The sequence below is a fragment of the Hyaena hyaena genome, unplaced genomic scaffold (assembly GCF_003009895.1).
Source record: "Hyaena hyaena isolate Hyena2069 unplaced genomic scaffold, ASM300989v1 scaffold_46, whole genome shotgun sequence".
Classification (NCBI taxonomy): domain Eukaryota; kingdom Metazoa; phylum Chordata; class Mammalia; order Carnivora; family Hyaenidae; genus Hyaena; species Hyaena hyaena.
The window spans coordinates 3,282,602-3,301,994 of NW_024080678.1; the positions used below are offsets into that span (position 1 = coordinate 3,282,602).

At 45.8% G+C, this 19,393-nt stretch overlaps 1 protein-coding gene across 2 annotated transcripts in view; it reads right to left on the reverse strand.

Moving 5' to 3' along the window:
• BTBD11 (BTB domain containing 11) overlaps window positions 1–19,393 on the reverse strand; it is a 320,925-nt gene that overhangs the window by 100,104 nt on the left and 201,428 nt on the right. For both annotated transcript variants that reach the window (XM_039230475.1, XM_039230474.1), the window contains exon 3: window positions 15,941–16,145. In XM_039230475.1, coding sequence (XP_039086406.1) covers window positions 15,941–16,145 — 205 coding nt within the window. The remainder of the gene's footprint in view (window positions 1–15,940; window positions 16,146–19,393) is intronic.

Here is a 19,393-nt window from a genome sequence, read left to right on the forward strand (position 1 = left end):
CAGGCAGAGGAAATTAGTTGAAACGCAGAGCAAGTTCAGGGGAGTGTACGGACTGAGGCAGCTGAAGGAATAAGGGGCAGGAGACATTGTGCATGCTGCTCACTTAACCTGTTCCCTCTTTACTGATGGTCTTCTTGGAGCAAGGGTCTGTGCTGAGTTTTGTGGAAGACGTAAGGGTTTAAAACCTGGACCCTGGTGTTCGGTCTAGCAGAGGAGTTCAGTGTGACCACACATTCCACAATTTTCCAGGGCGGCCTTGAATGCTGAAGTCTGTTTAACTGTCCTTCATTATCCTTGTATTTGTTCGACCAAGTCTTTCGATTGGTGAATTGGAGTACAAAGTGGCCAGCCATCAAGGAAGGAAGGACAGATAACTGTAACCTGAGACCAACCATGGAAAGTACCTTGTGAGAGGGTCTTGTAAGGTCGCCTGAAGAGGGACGGCGCCTCCCAGGTAGGATTTTGGAGGCAGTGGAATGTGCCACCAGTGTTGTTGCTTTCAACAAATTGGTCCTTGGTTCTGCCTGTTTACTGGTTTCCCTTTTTCTTCACAGAATGTTCTTTCCACACTCTGCTGCCATAGGGTCTCCAAGTAAGGGGTGAGATTCTGCGTAAGGAGCTAATAAGGGACAGTGTGACAGACAACTGCCTTAAAAGCTCACTCCAACCTGGGAGTGTGAACTTTCCAGTGAAACAGAAGCCGGGGAAAATATGCACCTTCTTTTCCAGCACAGTCTGCCTAAGTTCCTGGGCAGGCCAGAACCCGACAGGCTGAATCTTGAAAGAATTCCTCATGCCAATGTGAAAGACCTGAGGAAGTCTTCATCGGCAATGTTTCTTATATACAGGGAAAACAAAAACAGAGTGGTTGAAAATCCAGGATAATAAACAAACACAACCACCAAACAAGGGACTCCTGGAATTATGGAGGCTTCCTAATCTACGGATGCGGCCAAGTGCATACGCAATGAACTTTGTGCATGAGATCAGCTCAAAACTTGCATTCTGATGATGTACTTGTATTAAGGCTTTTCTCCATTCTAGTTTATTATTTTTTAATTTTTTAATTTTTTTTTGAGAGAGAGCACACAATGCAAGTGGAGGAGGGGCAGAGGGTGAGGGAGGGAGAGAATCTTAAAAACTATTTTTTTAATTTTTTTTTATTTTTGAGAGAGAGACAGAGCACAAGTGGGAGAGGGGCAGAGAGAAAGGGAGACACAGAATCTGAACCAGGCTCCAGGCTCTGAGCTGTCAGCACAGAGCCCAACACGGGCTCGAACCCATGAACTGCGAGATCATGACCTGAGCCGAAGTTGGATGCGTAGCCGACTGAGCCACCCAGGCGCCCTGAGGGAGGGAGAGAATCTTATGTACGCCCCACACTCAGCACTCGATCTTATGACCGACGGTGAGATCATGACCTGAGCTGAAATTGAGAGTCAGATGCTCACCTGACCGAGCCACCCAGGTGCCCCAATGCTCTGCCCCATTCTAGAAACGGTATAGGAAACAGGGTAAGGGTTCACCAGAGATCACCCTGAGCAGCCCTTATGGTTTCAACGTGGCCATGCATTGTGTGGCTTTGGGCAAATCTCATGACTTTACTAGTGCCAGTCTCTTTAAAGTTGAGTCTGGTCTTCCCACTCCCAGAATCTAGGGAGACTGTATGTGTGGAAGACCCTTAGAAACTATGAAGTTTCAAGAGATTCTCATAATGACTATGGCCAGAGACCTTGCAGGCAGGTAGGTGGGGGCCACTCCTTACATTTCCCATAAGGCGTTTCCTCCCAATGACACGGGATCTGGGATCAGGTTGGGTAAGCCTTCCATCCAAGGCTCTCCTTTTCTGCAATTTTTCACTCAAAAGAGCCAGCAGAAGCCTCAGAAATTAACCCCTAGTTGCTCTACTCCAAAGGGACTACTTTTTAAAAATATCCATTCTCTCTCCATTGATGTTTTAGTCATGCTACCGTGTGTAGTTTTAAAAGAACAGCAATTCAGAAACTGGAAAGAACCCAAATGACCAGCAACCTGGGAACCGTTAGGCAAATGATGGTACATTCACAAGATGGAATACCTTGCAGTCATTAACAGTGATGTTTATGAATGTTCTGTAGGGCACCAGGAGAAAGGCTTATGGCATACTAAGTGAAATAAAAGCAGATATACAATTATACATACACAGTGCACCTATTTTAAAAAGCCTCACTCTCTGCATTGAAAACAAAGATGAGCACAGGTATCAAAGAATCATTTTGATAGCAGGATTGTAGACGATTTTAATTTTCTCTCTTACATTTTTCTGTATTTTCCAAAGTTAAAAAAAAACAAGCATAGGAACTTTTCAGTAAAAAAAACATCAACATTTGAGTTGACAGCACCTTGTACTACGATTGTTAAAAGGAGCAGCCCATGAGGAGAGCAAAATAGGAGGAGAGACCGTGATCCAAACCACAAAAACCCAAGACAACAGTGGGCTAGCATGCTTGCAGACATGTGTAGATTTCATGTGGGAAGTTAGAGTTTAAAGGATGCAAGGTCAACTCAGATGCTAGGTCTCCCAGACGAATGACCAGATTTCTACTGTCCTGCTCTTTTCTACGTGTGAAACCCGGGTATGTGCTGTTAGCTGTCAGTATCACTGTTTCTGAAAGGATAAAACAGCAGAAACTTGGCACAGGGTGGATGGTTTGAAAGCAGGCTGAACTCGGGGAGCGTCCCCTCTCCGCAGGCCTTTCTGTTCCCACGTACCCTTGCTGCCACTGGCCTTTGCCATGCTGGGCCAGTCCCCGGTTTGCACTGGGCAGCTTCAAGGGCTAATTTTCACTAATGTCTTTAAAAAAATTTTTTTTTCCCCTGCAGTGCAGAACATTCACGCACGCTGCCTGAAGCCCCAGACACAGGGCACGCAGAGGGCTGGCAGTGCCAGGTGAATGAGAAGGAACCAAAAATCCGAAGAGGCTCATGTAGCTTCCCCTGGGATCATTCAGGCAAAGTGAGGGGGCCAGTTGGTGACCCCTCTCACTGGGGGACATGGGACATGGCACTCGGCCAAGCCGCATGCTTGGGGACTCCTGCAGTAATGCCAGGCTCCATGCCTTGCACTCAGACTGGTCTTTATATCCCCACATCCGCGCTGGCCAGGCCCTGGCTGCCTGCAAGAGAGTCCCCTGCCTCTGACGAGTTCTGTCTGCCAGTGGAGACAGACATGGATGTGAAGGGTGCCATGGTAATGGCCCCAGACCTTGCCTCCCACACGAGAAGTGATCAGGAGGACCCAGGCTCCAGACTCATCACCGCGCGTGGGCTCACCTTCCAGCCCGGCCACTCTCAAGCTGTGTGACCTTGGGCAAGTCCTTGAACTTTGTCAGCCTCACTCTCCTCATCTGAAAGGAGGCAGGGACTACAGCATCTCAGAGGACTTTTAAGTAGGGCAATCGGAAGTCGTGCTCATCCGAGGGCCTGGCACACGATGGCTCTGGGCCTTGTTATAATTACTCACAGAGGGGCTTCACAGAGAGCACGGGGGCGGGGGGCGGGGCCTGTCCTGCTGGGGGCGGGGTGCGGCACAGGTTTCACAGTGGCGGTGAGGATGCAGCTCTCTCCAAGGCTGAGCTGGACATCGCATTTGGCTAAGGCTTCTCCCTTTGTTTAAACCATCACCGAACCCCACCCCTGAGGGAACAAAGGCCCAGCACCTGTAGGACATAATTTCCTCCCGCACGCTTTCTTTTAAAAAAATTTTTTAGTATATATTTATTTTTGAGAGAGAGACAGAGCATGAGCAGGGGAGGGACAGAGAGAAAGGGAGACAGAATCTGAAACAGGCTCCAGGCTCTGAGCTATCAGCACAGAGCCAACGCAGGGCTTGAACCCACCAACCGCGAGATCATGACCTGAGCAGAAGTTGGATGCTTAACCGACTGAGCTACCCAGGTGCCCCCCACCCACACACACTTTCAACCCAGTAATGATATTCTAAGTATTTAACTATCAGTAAAGCCCAGGCACCACCTGCCTCCTGTGGTCTTAACACAGGCAGGCCGGCCCCTCCCCCACTCCCTATCTGCTCTGCCCTGCCCCCCCCCCCCCCAGCATGCTTAGCTGCAGTTGCTGGATGGTGGGGACGTGGGGTGGGGGCCAGTTGGGGCCGTGGTTCCTTACCAATGCACAGAGAAGTATTTCAGTACTTCAGCATTTGAACAGCTGGCATAACAGCTGCACCTCTGTGAGCCCGCCGAAGGTCAGCCTGGCCTCTGCCGCGATGGCCGCCTGGTCTATGGTGCTCAGGGGACTTCCGACCTTGGAGCCACCTGGATTGCCGGGTCTTATCCACGCTTCGGTCTGGCCCAACACTACCTTCCCGGATCCCCTTCGGCTGTTTATCTGCATGTCCCTTCTGACCCTTTGCCCTTTCTTTCTTTGATGATAAATGAGCTGCCCAGGGAAGCAGCTGGGTGAGGTCCCCTGGGCTTGCCCCCTCCCTGGCACAGGGCCCGGCACATAGCGGCCCAGGGTCATGGTTCAGGGGGTGAGCCCTGCAGCCAGGTTGCTGGGCATGAATCCCCACGAGACCACTTCTGAGCCCTGTGACCTTGGACACGGTACTTATCCTCTCGGACTCATTTTCTGCATCTATAAAGTGGGGATGATAATAATATGTACCATCATGAGGTCATCCCGAGGGACAAATGAGTTCATTCAGGCAAAGTACTTAAAATGGTGCCTGGCACATATAAAAATTTGACCAACACTAGTTCTTCCTGTTACTATACTCGGGCACTCAATTCATGTTCGCTGAATAAATGAATGAAGAATGAACAACTGAATAAGCAGTTCGGTGATAAATAAGTTTTGGGGCGCCTGGGTGGCTCAGTCTGTTGAGCATTTGACTCTTGATTTTGGCTTAGGTCGTGATCCCAGGATCGTGGGATTGGGCCCTGCATCCAGCTCTGCTCTGAAAGCCTGCTTAAGATTCTCTCTCTCTCTTCCTCTGCCCCTCTCTGTCATTTGCTCTCTCCCTTTCTTTAAAAAAAAAAAAGCCCACAAGTTTTAAAAATTAAATAAAAACTGAAAAGTTCAAGTAGCACTGAGATGAAGACTGAAGAGGCAGGTCCTGGGTTTATAGCAATTCATTCCAGGAGATAAACACGTTTCTCAAAGATGTTTAACTGCCATCTAATCAGATGAAGTGATTTGATTATCATTATTCCATTTATATTAGCAATATTTATTGAGGCCTCAGCCAGGGAAAATACCAGAAGGAAAAGGGAAGAGGAGGGGGAAGCATATTAAAACAAGAACATTCTCGGTTCGAGATTTTTAGGACTGTAACCTTCAGAGGGACACTGTGCCCCCCCCCCCCCACGAAGCCCCCTATCCTTCTCGTCCCTGTGGCATAGCACATGCTAGAGAGAGGGAACTCTGGACTCAAGCTTTGCTCTTGCCTCCCATTCTGACCCCAACTCGCTGTGTAACCTGGGTAGGCTACACAACCTCTCTGAGCTTGAGGTTCTTCAAGAGAAGGAAGAGACAGCAATAGTGTAAGGTGGCACGAACACAGGCATGACGTTCTTGTGAGGACTCAGTGAGCCAGTGCCCTTGGAGGAGAGCCTTGTATGTCACAAATGCCTTGTAAAATTTGGTGTGATGATGATGATGGTGGCTTTGAAATACTTGGCTCTACAATGATCAGAACAAGGGGACGTGGAATGTGCTTTGGCAGGTCAGCTGGTGCCTGCCCTCTTGTAGAAACCGTATTGGATTGTCACGGGCTGTTTTTCTAAAAGGGGAGTGCTGCCTGCATTGAGTCTCCCGTTCAGGGCTGTCCAAGAGAAGTTTCTGTGATGATGGAAACATCCAATATGTGCACTCTGTCCCAAGAGGGAACTACCAGCCACATGCGACTAATGAGCATTTGAAATGAGGATAGTGGTACCGAGGAACTGAAGCTTTAGTTCTCTTCAATTTTTATTCATTTTCAATTCAAACAGCCACACATGGCTGGTGGTTACTATACTGGAGAGTGTGGTGCTGCTTCCTCAGTCTCTGCGCGTGAAGGTCAGGTTTTCCTTCCTTTTCCCATAAAACAAAGGGAAGCTGTGTGAGAGCAGACCAGACGGCTGTGGCAGCCAGTTAACTGGGGTTCAGGAACGACCTGGATATTCCAACGAACAAGTAGTGTATGCGTCTGGTCAGACTAACCCTACACGTTGGGAGGGAAGGTTGTTTTTCGTGTTTTTTTTTTTTTAATTTTTTTAACGTTTATTTTATTTTTGAGACAGAGAGAGAGACAGAATATGAGTGGGAGAGGGTCAGAGAGAGAGGGAGACACAGAATCTGAAAAAGGCTCCAGGCTCTGAGCTGGCTGTCAGCACAGAGCCCGATGCGGGGCTCAAACCCACGGACTGTGAGATCATGACCTGAGCCGAAGTCGGCTGCTTAACTGACTGAGCCACCCGGGTGCCCCGGGAGGGAAGGCTGTTCTTAAACTCGAGTCCCTCAGCTTGTTACCTGTGGTCAGGAGCAATCTCTTCCCTGGCTGGGAAAAAACTCCTGAGTCGAGGGGAGTCTGGGTGGCTCAGCTGAGCCTCTGACTCTTGATTTCAGCTCAGGTCATGATCTCACAGTTCATGAGTTTGAGCCCCGCCTAGGGCTCTGAGCTGCCAGGGAGAGCCTGTTTGGGATTCTCTCTCTCCTTCTCTCTCTGCCCCTCCCCTGCTGATGCTCTCTCTCTCTCTCAAAATAAATAAATAAACTTAAACAAAAACAAAAGCAAAAAAGAAACTCCTGAGTCGAAGCTGTCTGATGAGCCCTGGAGGCTAGAGGTGTTCAACAGTGTTAAGCTGGTGAGCTTTCAGATCTGCTGCCTCTCCCCAGACTGGACACCTGTGAAATCCTGAGTCACCTTTCCCTTGCACACTTTGTCGCTAGTTTGCTATGCCTGAGCCACTCTAGAGGAGCCACCTTGTTAGGCTGAAGATGATCATTATATTCAGACACTCACTGTCTTTCCGTGGCTGCTGCAGCCCGGAAATTCTGCAGGCTAGCCATGTCTGACTTCTGGGATCCATTCATTTTGTCAAATTGCAGAGGGATCCAGCATCTCATGAGGCTCAATCCAGCCCCCAAGGTCTATTGCGTGCCAGGCTCTACCAGAGAGACAAAAATCACCATAAAAGCTTATTTCTTGCCCTTATGTAACTTTAAAAATGGGGGGTGGCGTAAGCTGGGGAAATTAATGACAAACACACAAAAACTACCACGTGTTGTTTATTCACAGCATGGCCCATGGACTGGCAGCACCACCTCACCTGGGAGCTCGTTAGAAACAAACATCTTGGGCCCCTCCCAAGACCTATGAATAGAATCTGCATTTTAATGAGATCCCCGGGGTATTCAAATGCACATTAGCGAGTAGAGTTTGAGAAGCCCTGTTATAATCTATGTTCAGGTTACAGGCACCATGACAGAATAATAATAACCATTATCTATAAAGAGCCTAATATGTGCTGGGCTTTAAGTGCTTTGTATATATGAACATATCTATAAGTCGTCAGCCTGAATTAAGGGAGTAACAATCCCTACTGTTTATGGATCTTCTGCTACGTGTCAGTGAATGTAGTATGGCACTGACATAAGTTAGTTCGTTAGTCATCAAAACAGCCCCATGAAGTAGGAATTATTTGTTTGCAGCTGACGAAACTGAGGCCTGGAACATGTCAATGGTATAGCCAGTGCCAAGCTGAGGGCTGCCTGAGTTGACACTGTAACCACAGCTCTCTGGGCCAGGAGTTGGAACACATGGGTTTCACACCCAGCTCTGTTCAGTTCTGGAAGCCTTTATTGAACACATACTATATGCTATGCACTGAGCTAGGTCCTCAGCACTTACACGGCCCGAGGTGGTAGGGAAGGGTTCCTGGAGGAGGTGATGCCTAAAATCAGTCCTGATGGGTGGACTGAGTAAGCCAGATGACAGGGAGGAAGCAGTGTTCCAGGAAGAAGGCAAAGCATGTGCAAAGGCACGGAGGCAGTGCCTTGCAAAGCCACTGCAAGTGCACTTATGACCCCAGGCAAGTCTGCTCATCCCACTAGGGCTCAATTTCACCTTCTTCATCATAAAGCATGTTCAACATGCCTGTTCTTGGATTTCTCTCGACTTTGAATGTCCAATGATGGAAGAGTCCCTTGAAAAATCATGCTTTTGAAGGCCACTCAATGACGTGGATCAACAAAACTGCAGGTACTATATGGTGCTTATTTTGTGAAACAACCAAAAAACTTGGATGTAGACACAGAATATAGACCCTATATGGTCATGGTGCTTATGGGTAATTCAAAAGGTCTTCTTTATTATTTTTGTAGTTATCGTGTTTTATTTAATATGTACATATTGGTTTTATATACTGTAAACATTCATGAAGATGATAAAACAAATTCTAGGGATTAGGGATGAGGCTTCCAAACATTATTTGTCTTAAATTAAGCCCCAACATTAGCAGAACAGTCTAATGAATGTGAGCACAGACCAGCACCTGACTCCAAGGGCTCAGACACATGTTCTGCAACTTTAGTTACATGACCTTAGGCAAATCAATAAACTCTAGTTCATATAACTGAAAAAGAAAAAAAGAAGTTTCACAAAACGTACTTACTTTGCCTCATGAAAACTACTGTTTTTATTTTCTATTCTAGTTCACTTTTTAAAAATTTAGGTCACAACTCACCACATTAGGGGTCAAAAAACTTACTGGAAATGGCCAAAGAATATTTTCAGCTTTGTGAGTTGTCTGACACAGTTAACCAAAAATGCAAAAGCAGCCATAAATAATAAGTAAACAAATAGGTATGGCTGTGTTCCAATAAAACTTTATAAAAACAGGCAGATTTGGCCTTTGGGGTATAGTTTGCCAGTCTCTGCACTGTACTGATTTAATGGCCCATCAATGGGCTGTAGCCCACAGTTTGAAAAATACTGAAATGAGAGTTGCTTTCACTTTGGCCAGATGCAGCAATGCTCAAGTTACAAATGGATCATGTTTTATAACTTTGTCTCTCAAGTTGATTGTTTAGTATTCAACATGCATGTTTTCCCTCTTAGTACCATTTATATGGGTGTCGGGATTCCAGGCCAATTCACCAAAGCCCACATACAGCGCTGAGGAAAACAGGTCTACTATATGCCTCCCATACTCCACATGTCCACATTTGTCCATTGGCTCTGGATTTCTCCAGGAACTAGTAACACTGGGCTGGGCATTTGATGGGACTTTTGTGCCAGACATGATCACTGGCCTTGGGAAGATGAGGAAGTAGCATTCCCCCTCTGGGAAGAGGCATTCTGAACCCCTGCTGAGAGTGTCAGGAACAGCCCCTCTCTCTCCTTCTTGCTGTCAAAGTTCCCAGAGTGTGAGTCTAAGGAGTCATGTTGAGGCAGTATTTTGGTTCTCAGTCGTGGTGTGTAAGCCAATCAGTTGTGAGATGTGTGGCTAACAATAGTCAAAAGAGGTGAACTGAACAAGTGACTCACTTTGTGTGTTATTTATACAAAAACAAATAGAATAGTGTAGTGAAACTTTGTCAGCTTTTGTGGCTGCCTGGAAACACTGATGACCTTACTGTGTTTAGAGATTGTCCCACATTATTATTCCATAGTTCAACAAAGTAGAAGTGCAACTTGTCAGACTCCCTTGCAGCTAGGGTGCAGGCATGTAACCCGGGCTCCGTGGAGTTGGAAGCAAGTAGTAGGAGATGGATGGAACATGAAGCTGGCAAGGGTGTTGGCAGAGACATGACGACAGAGGTCCTGCTAGGAGTGTCCAATGCCCAGCCTTGGTGGTGTGAGGTCTCTGCTTCTGCTGAAGCAGTCCTGGGGTACAACTTGATACTGCTCTAGGCTGTGCAGCCCCAAAGCCTGCTTCTCTGGCTTTAACACCCACCAGAAGTCTTCTTAAGCTCTACTAAACATTTAGACTCATGGGACTATCATAAGCCACACTTGGCCCAGCAGGATAGCATCATGTGTTCCTTTCTGTAGGAGTCCTTATAGCAATTCACTCATCCTTCCTTGAGCTATCTTCTGCCCAGGTGAAACTCAGGTGCAATAAGATGAGATCCACTTGGGTGACTATGAGAACTACCCTGGTTTATGAACCCCAATATCTCTTGTATCAACTCTACAGATACAGTTTCCAAGGCCCCTGCAAGGACTCTGCCAGTGACAAGAGCCAATGAAATCAGGGAAGCCCAAAGCCCTGGATATTTATCATGTATTTATAGTACTAGAAGTTCAGATCAAAGTTACCAATCTAGGGTTAATCTAACCATAAGAAATGCTGCTTGGTGACATAGTTGATACTGCAATTTTTATCATGATTCCAGGGGAACAGAGCTAGAGAATTAACCCAAGGTCTAATTCTCATGCAAAAGGGGAAAGGCTCTACCTACACTGGGCCTCCCAGAGATCTTTCTGCTTTAAGCAGTCATAGTAGGTTTAATATTTGCAACTAAATATTTTTGCTAATAATGCTGTTTGTGTCAAGGATAACTGCCCACTTGCATTCTGATATACACTCCTTAGGGGGAAGGAATGAGGAAGAGTTATAACAGTGTGCTGGGAATTTTACACAACCCTGGGTATGTCCATTGGAGTATGTTAACATTAGACTATCACCTGTCATATATGTCACAGATGAGAAGGCATCAAGAACTGATGTGTTGGAGTGATCTTTTGGTAGGGTGAGTGTCTTGGAAGATGAATTTTGGATACCATTAACTTCTAATGTCTGTTATGTTTTCTTTATTAGCTCTGTTTCTTCAGGTGTAAATTCTTCCATTGGTTAAGGTGGTTTCATTTCTCCCAAACAGTTGGCGATTGGTGATTATATACTCATGTTTTTGGTGCAGCTGCCCTGGTAGACAGTGCACCACATCTGTTTATACAGCTCTACTTGCAAGAGGGATTGCCTAAGTATGTTTTTGCTTGCTTTCACTGAGACTGGCAGAGGACAGAATTACCTAATTGTCTAGTCTTCCGGGTCAAACACATCTCTGTTCTTCTCAGGCATTGCCAGCTACCTCAGGCAACAAAATAGTCCAATTTATCCTACAATTTTTTTTCATTTTGTGGCCATTACTGAAATCATCCATGGCCAAACACATCTAGGAATCACTGATATTTCCAGTAATGATATAGGGAAGGAAAAATGTCATAGACTTAAGATGATTCTATTTAAAGCCAGCAGTCTCACGTCTGAGTTTTTTACATTTACATTAAGATGTTTACATTTATTATTACTAAAATAAATATTGCCTAATCATAAATATATATTTACATATAAATATATAATAAAATAAATATTGCCTAAACATAAATTTTACAAAATTTATCTGAGGTTTTTTGAGTAAAAAATATCTGAAGTACCTGAAAGATTTTATTTGTTGACTGATAGCATGATATGTTTATTTTGATATTGAATTTAAACTATTGAAAATTCCATCTTAGGAAAAAATTAAGTAGAATTACCTATTTCTTAGAACATTCTTTGAAATATTGGATAAATATTGGATAAATGAAAGCCAGAAATAAGGATGACATCTGAATTAAGATTTCTTTGGAAAATCTCTGATGTTCCATAACAAAATAGGCTTTGTTGATAACATTGGTTGTGTCTATTTTTAACTAACTTAACAAATAATTGTTACGCCTGTGTAATGTATGATGTGCCAAAATACTATGTTGGGCTCTAGAAAAAAGTCTAAGAGGCAGTTTGTTTGCCCTCAGGGAGCTTTATTATAAATTGAATTAAGGGATGAAAAAATTAGGTCACAAACTAAGGCTGGGTACCATAATTAACAGCAATTAATTTTTTGTCAATGGAACAGTAGCTTCAATGCTGGAGGCACTTAGAAGGTCAGCAGTGTATTTCACAGATCATCATAAATCTCCAGTGACCAGCCTTTGGCACATAACAGATTCAGTGATATCAAAGATTTGATTCTCTTTGATACAGAATGTTTTGCTCCTCTTCCTTCTCCATGTTGAATGTGCCAACAGTTGACTTGAATAGGATTCTAAGTCTGACCTCTTAGTCTTGGTCTCTACTCCATGTGGTCTGGGTCATGCCTGCCAGTCTCACTCTCCATCTCTTTACCTGTTCCCAGTACCTGCTTCCAGTGACCCAAAGCGCTGCTCAGAAAGATTTTAGAGGCTCAAAAACTAGTAGCCAAAGTTCTGGAAAAACTTAAACTACAGAAATTTCACATTGGCACTGAGCTCCGTCAAAAATCCCGCAGTGAAAAATGAAACTATCCAAAACAAATGTAGCAACTCTAAAACTGTGCCCACATGAAAGAGTGAAATAGTGCATGTAGGCCTACTTCCAAATACTCCAGCCAGGGAAGGCTCTTCTGACAAGCAGAGATGATTTGAGGTATAAAACAATCCATATTTCAGTCAACAAATGTTTCCCAGGCTTTCTGCTGGGCACAGACAAAAGCAAATAATATTCAGTCCCTTTTCTGAAGAATATAGTCTAGTGAAAAACCATATAAGCACCATGGCCCTACTTGATGTTGCCAGAATAAAAATAAAGAATTAAGGAAATGTTGTTTGATTTGGGGGGTGAGGAGACAGAAATACAGAGAGAAAAACAACTCCAAAATAGAGTCCATCTCCCACTGGAAACTTCTTATTCAGAAGTGTTGGTTTGGAGCTGGTGTAAACACTTCCCTGAAAAACAGAAGTCCTCTCTCCTCTGAAGCCCTTCCATGTGTGATTTCAGATGCTAAATGCTAATGCCTATTCCACCAGGGAACAGGAGAAATAGCTTTTTGTCTAGAAGAAATACACACACAGGCTTCTGTAGGGACAACGATAACAGCATTTTAGAGCCCCTCCCACCCCAAGAAAAGAGGTATAACATCAGTGACTCTTTTTGGGTGGGGGGGTGAGGAGAGCTCCTTTTGTGCCAGGCATGGCACCACAGTATTAGCTACAATTTTGAATTCACTGCTTACACCAGTCCCATGAGACTGGTGTCCCTCTCACAGTCAAGGGAAAGAGGTTCAGTGAGAAGGAATGGCTTGTTCAAGGTCTCAGAGCCAGAAGAAGCAGGGCTGGGATGCAAAGCCAAAGGTCAGTTTGGTTCCTGAATCCATACTCTTTCCAGAGGACCAAAGTAACACAACTCAAAAAAAAAAAAAAAAAAAAAAAAAAAACNAAAAAAAAAAAAAAAAAAAAAGTCAAGTTCCACTCTGCATTTTGTGATGACCCCTGAAAAACCAACCAAAGAAGAAGGGAAAGACAGAGACAGAAGTGACTCCACAGCATTTTTGGGCCATGTTCTCTACTCTCTTCTCCCTCAAAGCTCAGGCATCTTTACACCTTGTCCCAGAAAGTCTGGAAACCTCAGATAGTCTCCCAGACTTCCAGCCACCCCAGCTACACTCTGAATTCTGAAAGGGATTCCAGAAGAGAAGATGGAAGCTGTGTAAGGGAAGATGTAAGGGGGACGTGCTTGGCGGGGGGAGGGGCAGGGAGTACATCCCACAATGAGATTCCTATTCTACAAGTTTCAGTCTGATGGCTGTGAGGATGATGGAGCTGGTCAGAGGATATTAAGCCTCTCATCCTGGGAGACCATTCAGAAATCAAATCCCGAACAAAAGAGGGAACAAGGTGCCCATCCACACGGTGGCAGCCATCTTGGGAGGAAGGGAGGGAGCAATGAGATGTTGCAGATGCCCCATTAGTAACACATGTTGACCAGGGGCTGTAGGAGGGAGTGAGAGGGAGGAAGGAGTGTGGGACGAGGCCCAGTTTTCTGGGTTGGTGGTGACGCCATCCTTAGAGACGAGGGAGAAAGGAAAGACAGCTGGTTTTAGAGGAAAGATGATAACTTCAGATTTGGGGTAGTTGTGACCATGCCCAAACGGACGTGTTCCACAGGCAGCTAGGTCAATGGGTTTGCTCGTTCTGTCTACAAATATTTACTGACTCCCCACCTAGCACCAGATGTCGAGCTTGGCATTAGGCATGGAGTGACGACCAGAACAGATGTGTTCTCTGCCCTCATGAAGCTGACGGGCAATAAACGAACACGTAATGAAATTATGATTATCAACTGTACTAAGTGTTATGCAGAAAAGAATCAGGTGCGATGAGAAGAAAACCAGTCTGACAGTGTGAAGCTTGATGGGGAGACTGAGGTTGGGTAGGACGAGGAGGTTCTGGAGCTCAGAGGAGGTGCTGTCTGGCTGGAGATGGAAGGGAGTCACCTGGGGGTTACATGCACGTTGGCAGGAGGTAAGTCAGAGACACACACTATCACAAAGCTGTCAGGGGAGTGGACCTAAGAGCTAGATGCCCCACTGGCCGAGGCTGCTGGCTCCCATTCTCTCAGCACTAAGGTTGCACATTCACAGAAAGCACTTTTGGCATCTGTGACTGAGGTTATTTTCTGCCCAGGGACAAGGAGCATTTGGCCACCTCAATTTGGGCATCTCAGCACGTAAAAACACATACGGGGTACCCACTGGTTTGGCCTAGACCGCCAGATGCCTGATGAAGCTAACTCCAGACTGGATTGAAATAGTCATGCTAACTTGGGATTCTTAAAAACAAAAGGAGAACAAAAACTCAGCAACTTTTGTCTAACTCACGCTCCATTCTCTTGCCTTAAATGAAAGCCAAGAGACGTGGTTTTAAAAGGAAGCCCAATTAAGCCCCAGTCCATCCCTGCAGCAGCAAAGCAGCCAATGAGCATTTCAAAATCGCTTGGAACCACTGAACAGAGAAAAGAAAATTGCATTGCGTCCAAACTGGGAGTTGTTTGCCTAAGTGCAGATAAGTATCTACAACAGAAACTAAAGCGAACCTTTACTGAGCACTTACTATGTGCTGGGCACTGTTCAAATCACTCTCTCCTCCAACAGCCTATGTATGAAGGATTTACTTTCAGTAGCCCCATTTTACAGAGGAAGAAACTGAGGCACGGACAGTTTAGGGCACTTTCTCTAGGCCTCCTCCTCTGACTTTTAATTGGAAGAGCCAGGAATTGAATCCATTCTCTGGATCACTGAGCTTACTCTCTTAACCGCTCTTTTGATAAATGCGTCACTACTATAGTAGCTGGAGCAAACAGGCCCATGTGCAAGGCCTGACTTGGGAGGAGCTGTGGGGAGATGGGCTCTGGGGGCTTGTTCCCAGGGAAAGAGGGATGCCCCTGGGCAGCCTCCTCCCCTGAAGGTGGTTTCTGACACTTGGCTTCTGAGAGGGTGAAACCATCCTCAGAGAATCCTGGGGCTTTCCAGATGGAAGGGGACCTTGAAACAACTTAGTTCAGTCACTGTTTACAGAAGGGGAAGTTGAGGCACAGAGAAGTGGAGGGACTGTGCTTGGGAGGGACAGAAGCTGAGTCTGAGGGAGTGTCCTCTCCCTCCCTTCCTCCCTTTCCCTTGAGGATTCTGCTTGAGCCAGCCAGTCTCCTGGCCACCTTCGGGGCCCCCATCAGCTGAGCAGGCTTTTATGGTTCCCCAAGGGAGTCCCCAGGGCAGCCAGGAGGAAATGAAGACACCTCCCACCCAAGGAGCTGGTCTCCCCCATCGCTGCCTTCACAAGGGGGCCACCCTGCACAGCAAAGTCCCTTATGGCTCCAGAATCAGCAGATCCACCTCTCTGACCTAGGCCATTTTTATCCCAAACTGGATCAACCCTGCGCAAACCTATTTCAAAGACCCCATCTGGGTCTCAGACACCCCACTGGGGCACAAGGTTCCCACCCGGACCCCTCCAGCGAGTTTCTGTGCAGTTCTGGTCACCAGCATTGTTCCCCTCCTGCACCCTGGTGCTACCCTGGAGGAAGCACCCACCACTGCAAGGCGGAGCTGGCCAGAGGAGCTCCTCTCTTTGGCCATCCGGGGCCAAGGCGTATCTTACCTTTCCACCTGGAGGTTGACTTTGGAAGGCTCCACGTTGGGATTTTCCCATTCCATTTGCGGGCAGTGCATGAAATAGCAAAGGGTGTACAGGGCCTCTGGCTCCCAGTAGAGCGCCCCCTGCTTGTGGTGCAGGGGGGTGCCGTTGCCATGGTGCTTGGCATTGAGGGGCTGCAGGTGATGCATTGCTCGGGACACCAGGTCACCTGTGGACAGAAGTAAGACTTCAGATCCTTGTTAAGGCAGCCATGACTTGCAGAGATGATGTGCTGAAGATCTCTGCAGAGATTTTTAAAAATAGTTTTAATATTTATTTATTTTTGAGAGAGAGAGAGAACAAGTGGGGGAAGGGCAGAGAGAGAGGGAGACACAGAATCTGAAACAGGCTCCAGGCTCTGAGCTGTCAACACAGAGCCCGACGCGGGGCTCAAACCCACGAACTGTGAGATCATGACCTGAGCCAAAGTCAGATGCTTAACTGAGTAAACCACCCAGGCACCCCTCCGCAGAGATTTTTTTTTTTTTTAAATAGTTTATTGTCAAGTCGGTTTCCATATAACACCCAGTGCTCATCCCCACAAGTGCCCTCCTCCATGCCCTGCAGTCACTAGTATAGTCATGGACTACACTGTCTCTTGCCTCTGAGCCTATGCATATGCTATTCCCTCTATCCAGAACATTCTTTTTCTCTGCTTCTCCAGGCTAACTTTTACCGATCATCCAGGCATGAGATTATATATTAACTTCTCAAGGAAATCCTCCTGGAAACTCCCCCACTCCCCTGCGTGTTTATCACACTGTACTTTCTTACCGCAGCCTTTAGAGCAATGTGTTAGGATTGCATTTCTTTGTCAGGTTTCCCAATGACAGCAACTCAATCTTAAATGACACTATACTGTAATTCAACTCATCTTCACAACACCCTAAAGTGGGTCCCTTTATAAATCCATTTTACAGATGAGGAAACAGAGGCCCAAAGAGGTCAAACAACTTTTCAAGGATACATGGCAGGCATAAGTGGCAGAAACAGGATTTGAACCCAGGTAGTCTGGCTCTAGAATCCACGCACTGACCCATGCTCCTGGAGGGTGGGGGCTCTGTCTTACTCTTCTCAGCACTAGTGAGCCCTGGGAACACTCCAGTCTTTCCCCTCCTTTCTCCAAAGGGAACCAGGCTTCTCTTTCATGAGCCCAAACCTGCAAGCCCCCAGGCTGGCCGCATGGCGGGGATCTTCCTGGTGGGGAGGCTGGCTGGGCCAGGAAGCCCAGACTTTTCTAGCCTCAGATGTTGTTTTCCAAACTTGGGCCATTTGTGTATCACCTTCTCAAGTGCAACTACATCCAAGCACCATCTGTGCCATGATTTACTCAATTTTAAATGAATTCATTTAGGTTTTTTTTTAAAGTGTGGATGTCTAAAAGGGAAATGTTCTGTCATAAATGGAAGATCAGTATCGCTTGCCATAAACAGAAGATCACTATAAAAGTTAATTCAATGAAAACAAAATCGTATAAAATTAATTTATAGCTTTATTCTGGTCCTGTTTTCTTTTGTTATAAACAAGTGTTAGAGAAGTGTTAGGGCTCATACCAAATAGAGCCTTTCTTCTTGAAGCAAAGAGAGGATTAAAATAGAATTTTTTATTTTTTCATTTTCATTATTTTTATTTAAATTCTAGTTAGTTAACATAGTGTAATATTAGTTTCAGGAGTAGAATTCAGTGATTCATCAATTACATACAATACCCCGTGCTCATCCCAGCAAGTGTCTCCTTAATCCCCATCACCCACTTATCCCATCCCTCACCCACCTCCCTGCATCAGACCTCAGTTTGTTCTTTATCGTTGAGTCTCTTATGAAAACAAAAAGAGTCTCTTAGAGTTTGCTTCTTTCTCTCCTTTTTTTGTTTTCCCTGCCCACATGTTCATCTGTTTTGTTTCCTAAATTCCACACATGAGTGAATAAAATAGAATTTAAAAGGATCACTCCATGACCAATGTTACTGAATGGACTTCTCTGTTCCACTCATCCAGTGGAATGTGCTGCACACTTTGGGAAACACTCACCTGAGATATTTGTGATGATTAATTTTTTTTCTAAAATTTTAATGTTTATTTATTTTTGAAGGAGAGAGACACAGTCTGAGCAGGGGAGGGGCAGTGAGAGAGGGAGACACAGTATCTGAAGCTGGCTCTAGGCTCTGAGCTTCAGCACAGAACCTAACGTGGGGCTTGGACCCATGAACTGTGAGATCATGACCTGGGCCGCAGTTGGACGCTTAACCGACTGAGCCACCCAGGCACCCCTGTGATGATTAATTTTATGTGTCAGCTGAGTGAGGCTATGGTGCCCAGTTGTTGGGTTAAACACGAGTCTTAGGTTCCTGTGAAGGTATGTTTCACATTAACCTTTACCATTTAAATCAGTAAGTTTTGAGAAAAGCAGACTACCTTCCAAAATGTGGGTGGTGAGCCTCATCTAATCAGGTGAAGGCCTTAAGAGAAGAGATGTTGTAGAAGAAGGAATTCTGTTTTCAGGCTCAAGACTGAAACATCAACTCCTGCTGGAATTTACTGCCCCTCTACCCTGCCCAGGAAGCCGCTGGTGAGGGAGGGAGACTGTCTCCCCCACTCCCAATCCTCCACTGCCTGGTTGAAAGCAGGCCTGCAGAGCCCACCAGTTCTGTCATCCAGCTGTACCTTTTAACATGACACTTTGACCTAAAGTCCAAAGCCAAGAAAGTGAGGCTCAGTGAGAGGCAGGAGTTTCTTCTCTGAAGGTCCAAGGCTCACTTTCTAGTCTGAGCGTGGGGCCATCTCAAAAGAAGACTGTCAAGAGGGCCATTCAACACTCTCAGGGGACTCAACTATGGAGATGAGGTCTCAGCTAAGGGTAGAGATTGCAAATATTCCCCTTTCTATTCCATGACCATGGCAGACATGGTTAATCAATCCCAGAGCTCTTAAGCACTAAGATGTAGCCTTTATTTTTTATTTTATTTTTTATTTTTTTTACAAATAGTTTATTGTCAAATTAGTTTCCACATAACACTCAGTGCTCATCCCCAAAGTGCCCTCCTCCATGCCCATCGCCCCCTCCCCCCCACATCCATCAGTCCTCAGTTTTTGTCAGCATTCAAGAGTCTCTCATGGTTTGCCTCTCTCCCTTTCCCCCACCATTTCCGCCCTTCTTCTCCCCCTTGGTCCTCCGTCAAGTTCCTCCTAATTCTCCTATACGTGCAAACATATGATATTTGTCCTTCTCTGCCTGACTTATTTCGCTCAGCAGAACACCCTCAAGGTCCATCCATGTTGCTACACATTGCCAGATTTCATTGTTTCTCATTGCCATGTAGTATTCCATGGTATAGATAAACCACATCTTCTTGATCCATTCATCTGTTGATGGACACTTAGGCTCTTTCCATGTTTTGGCTATTGTGGAGAGTGCTGCT